At 28.8% G+C, this 11,195-nt stretch overlaps 1 protein-coding gene across 1 annotated transcript in view; it reads left to right on the top strand.

The window, feature by feature from the left end:
* Positions 1-625: 625 nt before the first annotated feature.
* Positions 626-11,195, top strand: part of LOC110282138 (GTP-binding protein GEM-like) — a 59,488-nt gene continuing 48,918 nt past the window's right edge. Inside the window, exon 1 of the mRNA XM_043051053.2 lies at positions 626-2,447. Coding sequence (XP_042906987.1) covers positions 1,661-2,447 — 787 coding nt within the window. The 5' untranslated portion in view covers positions 626-1,660. The remainder of the gene's footprint in view (positions 2,448-11,195) is intronic.

Raw genomic sequence — 11,195 nt, 5'->3', positions numbered from 1 at the left:
GCCACAGCGTTATTCAAATGTATTTGGAACTAGTCACTGCAATAATCTGCCCTAAGCAACAACATGATGGAAAACAACCAAATGTCAAAATTGTGCAACATTTCCTGTATTTACAGTTACAACAGAAAAATGATTATTTAATTAGTTTATAATCGATATTTTACTTCAAAACAGTGCTTTTATCGAAAATATATAAACTTCCATAAGAGATTACAGTTTACTTTTTAAATGTGAGCTAAATACAAAAAGTGTTAAAAACACAAAAAAAAAATTTTATTTTGACCATTATTTTTAAATTTAAATTATTATTTACTTTTAAAGAAACTCAAGTATGTTTCGAGATTATTCAGCCTGTTGACTGGGCCTTTTAGAGTAGAAAGTCTCACTAAAATCGGTGCTACATGGAAAACGGGAAAAAACTTCTTGATCAAATAAATACCTGAGAAAGAAATTCATTCTTAACTCAGCCATAAAAACTTCAGACAAGGTGGTTTTTTTCTTCAAAGAAATCCCCGAAAGTTAGCTATTCTTTTATACCAACCAATCAGATGTTAGGATTTACCAGAACGTCTTCTGCGCAGACTCGTGTTTTGGGGAAAATTACTCCACGTGGCCCACAGAGTCTAAGTCACCGGGAAAAATCGATCAGAGTAAGACCCAAAGAGAAAGGTATTTTCCCGGGAAAACCAGACTTTCCAGGACCGCCTTTGATGTTGTGTGATCCTGAAACTTTTACCGGAAAAGTAAGATTACATCCTTCTATATTCAGCGATTGAAATATTTGTCTTTTTCGTTCTTATTGGACTCGGAACTAATGGTGAAGACAGCATTTTACGAACGGGTTTGGAATCTTCGTAAAAATAATGAGAGTCTTGTAAATTTCTATCGGATGTTTACGTTTAACGCCTATTAAAACCGAAACTCTTCATTACTAGCAAAGGTATAAATTTATTTCTGCATCTTTTAACTTATAATTCATATTCTTCAATTACTGTTGCTAAATTTTGAAACACATTTGACAATAACATTTTTCTCTAGAATTAGATAATACTAAAAATAGAACTGAAGCGAAATTTGCTGTTTTGTAGTGTGTGTAAAAGTTGCGTCGAACTATGATAATACTATTTGCAGAAGAAATGCATATATTGCTGCAATTACTTCCACAGCACTAAAAAATATTTCTAGAAATATTTGTCAGCAAGCTTTATAGCTTATTTTACTTGCTAAATTGTAAAGTGATTCGCTGATTACTATAAACACCGACATATTAAGTTATACTGATAAATGAATTACCGATGTAAAAGCTTATTAATTCTTTTATAATTCATAGTGAGTGATATTGAGTCGTCATCTATGAATATTGATTGATATTGAGTCCTCACCTGTATTGATTGACATTGCTTTTTCAGCTATTTGCATTGATATTGATTCTGCAGCTCTTTTGATTATAATAAGCCGTACATTTATGCAAACTCTTGATATCTTAAGCCATAGAATTCATTTATCATTTTATGCGTTGAGTTTAGAATACTCAGTTACCAAGAATTGAAAAGTTTATTCAGGAATTCGACGAATATGCTGTCCATTAATGATCATCTTGTGAAATACATATCTTTGGCTCAGTGATACAAGAACAATAGGTATATTTGCAACTACGAACATGGACCCAGAAGACGATGAATATCCACTGAATTTGGATAGTCCAAAGCGGCATTCCGATCCAGCTCCTTGCACCAGCTCCAACGACTCCCGCCCTTCCTCTACATCAGCATTCGCCTTCAGTGTACCGGACTTGAGAAGCTACTCCCAGGGTACTTTGCGAGGGTCATCTGCATCTCCAGCCAGAAGTCCACTACCAGATGGAACACCAAGGTCGGGAACACCGAGTCCAGCTCGACCCTCCCTGGGAGCAACTCGACGTGGTAGGCATCACCTTAAGCACAGGCGGTACAGTCAAGGGTACCCAAGCCCTCCTCTTACCAGCTCCTACTTCACTACTGCTGGAAGAAGAGCAACCCATCCTCATATGTCACCAGGACGCTTTCGAAGAACCTCTTTATGGGTTGAAGAGGACCCTTGGGCTACTTACAGAGCTCGTTCTGGTAGTATACCAGTACCTAATGGCGATGACAAGCCTTTCGCAGCAGATGAAGGATGCTATAGACTTAGAAGTTTTAGTGTCACATCGAAAGGCATTGTCAATCTTGGAGATATGGTGCGAGCTAGGTCGCCAAGCGTCACATCGGAAGATTCTAGTTCAGGTGTCGAACATGATTTTCGGGAGAGGCTTTCGTCTGTTGAATCGACTATTTCTGTGCTGACTCCTCCAACAAGGTATAAGGTGCTGCTTCTTGGTGCAGAAGAAGTCGGGAAGTCTTCTCTGTTGGCGCAGTTTACAACGTCTGAATGTTTGACCACCGTGGCAACTGACATGCAGGAGTCGTTAGGTGAGTTTTTAATTCCCTCTTCTATTATGTATGGTTTTTCTTTACCATGTTTAAACAATCATTTTCAAAAATGAAGTAAACAATACTCGAGAATTGATGTTTGATAAAAAAATAATTTATGTTGTCAAAAACCAACGAATCATTATCGGGTGTAGACTATTATTGTAGATTAGGCAGAGTAGAAAATGTAAAAATAGATTTAATGGAAGAATGAGTTGCAATTATTAATAGAAATGTTTTTTTTAGTTTCATTCGTCAAAAAGGAATTAATTTCAGTATTTTGCTTAAGAGTCTTTCGCCAAATTTTGAGAACGTTTTCTTTTTTTATCATTAAAACTTAAATTTGTGCCTCATTTTAAATTTAATTATTGAATTATATTTTAAAAATTTATATTGAAGACGCCGAGCAGGCACAACATATAGTGTAGGTTATTTTATAAGTCAATATTAATGAATCATTTCTCTGAATTTAAATTAATAAAAACATCTTTGTAATTAACTCCAATTCAGTACATTTCCAAAAAACGTATTACAGCAGTCCTGTTTATAAATAAAATACATGCTAGTTCTGGAATCTGTTCTTACACCTCACATAGGTTGTTTTCATTTTAAATAGTTAAATGGGAAGAATCTCTATAATTTCCTAGTTTCTATTATTCAGTTAAAATTTTTTTTATATGGTCGCACTGCATCGACAGATAGAAAGCAGAATTTGTTAAAAAATTATTTTGAACGTGTTATATTCAATACGAGAAATCACTTAGACAATCTCTTGGGTATTTTATAAGATTTAACCGTTTGAATTTTTTTTCTGCATTAGAAGGTCAGTGAAAAGTTTCTGAGACTTCTTTAAAATTTAAAAAAATTGTTTTGAATTTTTTATTCTGATGTACTATATATTTATATTAAAATAAAAATAATTTCTTTGATCGTATAAATCAAGTATGCAGGTATTTTCTTCATTTTTAATACCAAATTCCAAAATATCAAAAATTAATGTGCAAGATTAATTCCTCGGGNTATATAAAAAGACCGAAGCTGATTAACAAATTTTTTTATAATAATGTGTTAAAAGCAAAATAATCCTTATTTTGTAAAAGTAGCTGAAATTTGATTGATAATAAAACTATTTGGAATATATCTAATTGATTTAAAGATCTAGCAATAATCTGAAATAATTGTGAGTACAAGTAAATGTTATTTGTGGAAATGTCAAACCGTTTGCAGTTCAAAGGAAAATCTGTTCAAAATTATCAAATTGAATCATTTACAAAAGGCACTGATTGTTATTCACTGGGGGAACATTGACTTGAAATTTTTAAACCCATATTTTTTCTTTAAATTTTTTTTATGAAATTCGACTTTTGCGAATTTGAGAGCATTCTCGTAAAATAATTTGAAAATCACGTAGAAATGAAAAAAATTTTGTAAACTTTTTTTCCTACTCACTTGAAAACTTCCCAAATATTGCAATACAGTTTTTTAATAGAAATCTTTGGTATATATTAATGCGATTTAAACATTTAAATTTTGAAGCAAATATGATGAAAAGTGATGTGGTTATGGGATTTGCTATTTTTAAATATCCCACATAGAATTTTTAATATCTCAAATGAATTTTTACAAAAATCAGATATTTAAAATTCAATTTCTCAGAAACTATTCGACCTCTTTCTTTCATATCCTGTATTTTGCCGCATAAAAGCACATTCTTAAAAATGTCGTAAAAATTTGTTTATCTTGCTATTCAAAATTTTTTAGATTATCATTAAGTAAAGCAATAAGAAAGTAGCAACTAATTATTTAAAAAAAATTTTTGTGCGGAATTATTTTTGGATAAACGCATTTTATTATTAGGTGCAAAAATATTTCGATTCGCTTAAAATGCTCAGGAGATATGGTGAAATACACAAAAGTAAAATTAACATAAAATGATTCAAACGTTCGACTGCTCTCCCAACCAAATCATCGAAACCATATTTCTCATTTTACATTAACCCCCTATATTTTTGCGATCTTCATCAGAAAGTAGTGCTTTGAACGTTTTTGCAATAATTAATAAAACAATAATTAATAAATTAATTAATAAAATAATTAATTATTGTTTTATTAATACAATAATTAATAAAATAATTAATAGAACAATAATAATTGTTTTGCAATAATTAATAAAAAATTCTAAATGAAATATTTTAATAATTATTTCAATAAAAAAACTAACATTTTCGGTTTTAAATCTAGTGTGGAAAAAACAGCACTTAATTATGAAAAAGTAAATGAAATGATATAAGAACAGATAAAAATATGTTGAGGTTTAGATAGCAATATAGTTTAAAAACTTTTTAAAATTCTAAATAAAGTATAATTATTGAAATGAAGAAGACAAACAGATTAGGTACTAGAGTGTAAAAAATAGTACTCTTATGTCTTTTTTACAAAGAAACATTTTCAAATCTTATTTTGTTTCATAATATTTGAGTAAACGCCTTAACGGAATATTTAATTATTGCAAATAATACTTAAAGACTTTAAAAATTTAGTATTTCATCCTTATAATCTTATAATATCATTTATGAAATTTAATTTTAGTTAAACAGCTATTAAAAACTATAAAACTTGTAAGTTTTAAACAGATTTTTCAGTCATTTTTAAACAAGTTTATATCAGCATTTTCTTTTAATTTCCCATTTTTAATGTATTATAATATTTAGAAATAAATTAACTTTTTCTTTAACTATTTTAAATGCTTTTTCAGCTTAAACATAAAAACGTAGTCAGCTATTTTTCTTAAAAATATTTTTTTTTCTCTTTCAAAAATATTAAAAATAAGAAAATGTTTAGTTTTAATTAAAAATAAGTAAATAGATANTATTATAATATTTAGAAATAAATAAACTTTTTCTTTAACTATTTTAAATGCTTTTTCAGCTTAAACATAAAAACGTAGTCTGCTATTTTTTTAAAAAATATTTTTTTTTCTCTTTCAAAAATATCAAAAATAAGAAAATGTTTAGTTTTAATTAAAAATAAGTAAATAGATAAAAAATAAGAAAGAGTTTAATTTTTACAGCTTAAAAAAAAACAATGATATTAAATGCTAAAAATTAAGTGAAGATGCGTAACAGGAAAAAAAATACTGAAATGAATTTTATTTACAAAATACATTTGGGATTTATTTTGTCTTTATGCACTTGGATGCTTTTATCTAATCAGCAGATATTTTTAGATAATGAGATAAAAAAAATTACTTTTATATTCCAGTGTTGCATTTTTAAGTAAGAAATATGAAATATAAAAAAGCCTTTTTCCTTGGTTATAAAATGTCATTTTAATTTGTTTTAAAAAAATCGCGCATGAAAACATTTTTTCTACGTAAACTACTAAATGAAGGTTTAAAAATTAAAAAAATACTTAGCATTTCAAATGTATTTGTATTTGTTTTTAACTTTTTACAACCAATATGTATTTACATTTTCATACTATAAGAATGCAACAACTATAAAAAGTGCAATATATGTATATATATATAAAAAAACTATATCGCATTTAAGACGCAATAACGAAACTAGCATTGTTTTTTTTTCTATAAAAAAAATCAATTATTTTAATGGCATATATTTACAGATCATAAATAAAAAGCAATTTTTTTCTTTAAGCTGAAATATTAAAAAAAAAGTAAAGACTCATTACTTTTAAGCGAAATCAAAACCTATCATAGAAGAAGTATGCATATATATATGTGCATTTTAAAAACATGTAAAAAGTATGATAAATATTTGTGTTGGTTAGAAATGTGATGGAAAAAACAATAGATGTTTTTTGTTTTACAGGTACTAAATTAGCAAAATATCTTTATATATTCAAAAAATGATAATTTTTTATTCTAAACTGTTTTTTCATAGATCTTTATCTAATAAAATATATAAAAGCTACCATTGCACAAAATTAAAAAAAAAAAGATTGAGAAGTATTGATTTAATTATTTCTCGCATCACTGATCGACCTTTAAATACAGTTTCTAAATTACTTAACAGAAGAGCAGCTTTAACATTTTGAATGAATACGAAAAAAACTAATAAAAAAATAACCTCAAACCAAAGAGGAAACTTAAAATTTATCAAACTTGTGTTTCATTAATCTTTAATAACAGAATCTTGCACCATATTAAGGAACAAATTCGCTGCCCACTTAGCGAAATATTAAATGGAACTATGTTTATCTAGAAATTTAACTACAATCTAAATAAATACTAATAAAATTAAAGAAGTATAATAATACCTTTCATCTTAGTATTACATTAAGGTTTCAACTAATGGGATATTATGTTTCAATCTATTGCAATACAGTGTAGATAATATTGTAGTGCAGATAATATAGATATCATAGGTGGTGTAGATATGAAAAGGTAAATGAACTACGAATAATTTTCTTGGTTAAATATTAGGAATAAATGAAATATTAACGAAATCTGTGTTTTTTTCTAAGATATGTGAATTATTAACCTTAACTGTGCAATTTCAAGTCCTGCCAAAATAAAAAAAACTTAGATGGAGACCATCTTATAACTTTATTCAGAACTATTTATGCCAATTGGGACTCGATGACTCAGCATTTATGGTACAATTTGTCATTATCAAAAACTGGGGTTTGATTCCCAGCGGCGGCTTGGTGCCCTATCAACGTAAGGTTTATGGATGTCAGCTTGTCTGAAAAGTAAAGGCGACCTGTGCTGAATGCTGACCACATCGCCAAAATCATACTATTAAGAAATAGCGGTGTCTTAACACCTCTGGCCCACAACGGGCTGTCGGGAAAATGCTTTAATTTTATAAATGCTAAATGAGGAAAAATAAAATTTTCTTAAATAATTAAGCTTTTCTATTAAAAAACTTATTAGAGTTTATAAGCAGTAAAAATTAGTATCTTTTATCACAAAATACAATTAAAACAGAAATGTTTCACTATATTTTTTTCATAGAATACACATCTTCATAACTATAGATTTTGAAGCCAAAATAAATAAAGATTTTATTATGAAAAAAAGTTAATCCTTTTCGATTTTCACACTAAAAGATTTCAAAAGCATTTCAATGTTTCGAATTTGTCTGAATAAAAGAAATTAAAGGGATTACGGAAAAAAAATATAAAACCTATGCATTGTCTGTTTTTACTGATACAAAAGAAAATTGATTTTATTGTATTGATTTTATTATTTCATAAATATAAACCTAAATATGAGTGTTTTAAGGACTATATTTAGATCTATTCGCAAAAATGTTCAATATAGAATTTAATGCGAATGTATAAGACGAATGAGTTTTTTAATTAAAATGTTTTCATTTTTGTAACATGTCTCTACATTATCAAGAATGTTAAAATAAGCAAATTATTTACATGAGCATAGTGTGGACAAAATGTACAAATGAACATAGTATGGACAAAATTTTCAGTTGTGGAAAAAATATTCGATTGGACAAAGAGTAGACAAAGTGTTCAAATGGTTAAAGAGGGGATAAAATGTATTGTAAAGAACAACTTCGACTGGCGATTTTCACCAAACATAACCCCTGTAACTTTTACGGACAAAACTTGTAATTGAATGGTTAAAAATAGTTGAGGTTACAGATTTACTTCGTAAGTGTTACAGTTTTGAACAATCTACTGAAGCTGCCAGTTAAAAACTGTAAGTTTAATCGGGTTTTTCTTTAACGTAAATGTCTATTGTCTATTAACCAATCAGAGCTCGGAAAAGCTGCAAATATTATATGAAGAAAGAAATTTAAATTACAAAGATATTGGACTTTAGAACAGCATTTCTATAATGTTTTCTTCATTTCCTTTTTGCTAAAATTTCAGTAAATTTTTATTTGAACAGGTATTATTGGTATTGTGCAATCAAAACATTAGTTTTAACTATTTAAACCTAAACTGTATTCTTAGATATTGCAGACAATTCACCAAAATTTTTATAAATTTCAATTCTGATAATGTTTTTAAAACTTCTAATGATTAAATCTTCAAAATCCGTACAAAACAAATGAAATAAAATAAAAATATAAATATAAAAATATAAAAATAAAATAAAAATAAAATAAAAATATTATTTTATTTTATTTTATTTCATTTGTTTTGTATTGATACTTTTTTCTGAAATTTCTGCTGCTTCTTAGCGCGTTTTTTTTCAAAGAAGTTTTATCCTTTTGATCTTAATTATTTGTGTTTTCTTTCAGTATTCAAAATCCGTACACTGTTTTGAAAATCATATAATGGAGTTGAATATTTCCAAAAAATTTCAGAGACCTTTTAAAACTTCAATATCTTCTAGAAATTTACGAAAAGGAAGTAATAATTAACAATAATTAACATTAGAACAAAAGTTATTGGGAGTGACATTTTTCTTTGATTCAATGTATATGAAAAGTTTGTTACAAATCTCACTGTTATGCTATTGGTGTCTAATTAGTGTCGGAATAGTATTTAATCAGTGTTAGTCTATTTAGTATCGAATTGTGTCTATTAGTTAAGCCTTTTTGTACATGCATTTTTCACAGTTAGTATCCATTACCATAATTAATTAAGCATCAGAGGCTTTAAGAATAATATGACAATTCATTAATCTTCTGTACCATTTAGTACCATTTCTCTATTAATTTTTATCTTTAATAGTTAGCTTATTTTTTTTATTCCAATTTGCAACTTTTACAAATATTAAAATCGAGCATCATTGGTGTCAATAATAGTATGGTTAAGTTTTACCCCCCCCCCCTAAATGATTTAGTACTATTTTTACGTTAATTTTGCTTTTCTGTTGATAACTTATATTTTAAATTTCAAATACCGACTATTTTAAATTATTTTACTTTATATAAATGCTTTCAAAATAAAATAAACATGAAATAAAATAAAAATAAGCACATGGTTTCTAATAACTTAAGGAATACTAATTTAGGGACGTAGTCTACCTATGCTACTACGTCCACGTTTATCATTTAGTTTATCAGACATAATAAAAATTACAAAATATTTAAGAACGTGTAATAAACTTTGTTCTTTGATATATGAGAGCTATAAGCAAGTAAACATCACTGACGATATCCTTAAAGCCGTTTGAGATTTCATTTATATGAATGGCTCTAGCTCTAAACCGTCCCGAAGTGGACTGATCGTTAAGACACGGTTCCCAGCAGATCACCGAAGTCAAGCATCACTGGCTGCGGTCAGTGTGCGGGTGGGTGACCCACTTGGATCAGTCTGCGTAGGGACCGAGGGTGTGCGGTATTGGTCCTCGTAAAACAGTGCTACCGTAAAGTGCTCGACTTCGCGTGCAGGTCGTTGGGCTACCGAAGCGGGGGTGCCATCCCCTCTGCAGAGGATCAAAATTGTGATAGCGTGTCTTCGGATCATCCTCCGGGATGTTTCCCAGACCGTCGCCAATAGCCCATTGTACAGCTCTAGTGCGGCGTAAATTAACAACAACAACAACTAGCTCTAAACCAATGAGAAATTTCTATTTTTGAAATGTCTCTCCTGAACAATCTAATTGAGATTTTCGAACGGTTTTTTGAATCTGAGGGCTAAAATTGTCCCCTTCCACCCACTCTTTCCCCAAATTTCCGAACTCTAGCTCAAATGGTTCTAAAGAGTGGCACATGAACCTTTCATTTTATTATTATAAATCAATTATACTGTTGTTTAAAAATAAAAATTTGAATATTAGTGGTCATAATAAATTCTAAACTTATTTCATTACCATATGAATTATATTGTTTAAAAATACATATTTTCTACTTGTAGACATAATAAAGTCTAAATTCATTTTACTGCAATAAAAATTATTTTCTTGCCTAAAAATACAATTTTTATTATTTATAGAACATATTATGTATGGAATTACTTTATACAATGTTTTTTTTAAATATTAATTCATGTTGAACCATGCTATTTTACACGCCTTTAAATATTCAAATGAAAAATAAAACATTTTAAAATAAAGAACTTTTATTAAAAACACCTCATAAACTAATGTTTTATGTCCTCCAAAACAATTAATTACTGAGATCGTTAACTCCATGGGGTTGGCCATTAAATAAAATTAATTTGTTGCGAACAACAAAGTAAGCTGTAAGCTGAAGTAATTTAGTCAAGAAGTATCATTAGTTCTTGCTTATTGTGTCTAGTTTACTGCCTTTTGTCTTTGCAAAAGAGTTAACCGAGGAATAACTATTGCACTATGCACTAAAGATGCAATCTATTTTAATGTGGGAGCATTGAACTTCTCTGAAAATGCATCTAAATACATATAGATAATTAAGATTTTTAGTCAAGTAATCTTACTAAAATGTTCTACTCAAAAATAAGATTCATGGTAGGTTTATCGTCTTATTTAGCGTAGTCCATAATAGCCTATAAGGTGTAGCAAGGGGCCTGTGCCCCTGCTTGCTCCGGTCACAAACCTTAACAATTGCTTCAATCATTTTTTGTCTCTTTATGATAAACAAATTGATGCTTCTAAATTAAAAAGTATTTAATTTAGAAGAATAGAAAGACTCAGAAAAGCTTTATAATATTAATACAGATTTATTTACGCCGATTTAGGTCCCGGTTTAGTAAAATTTAAAACTAATCATTTTGCTTAGTTACCATTGCAATTGGCTGAAATAGCCTGGTTGGCAGGGCGCTGGACTCACGTTTCTGAGAAAGGGAGTTCGAATCCAGCAGGCCAACGACTCCCCGTGTAGTAAATAATGA

Source organism: Parasteatoda tepidariorum, chromosome 6 (genome assembly GCF_043381705.1).
Source record: "Parasteatoda tepidariorum isolate YZ-2023 chromosome 6, CAS_Ptep_4.0, whole genome shotgun sequence".
Classification (NCBI taxonomy): Eukaryota; Metazoa; Arthropoda; class Arachnida; order Araneae; family Theridiidae; genus Parasteatoda; species Parasteatoda tepidariorum.
Note: the sequence above shows the minus strand (reverse complement) of the source record. Positions and strands in the feature narration are given on the sequence as shown.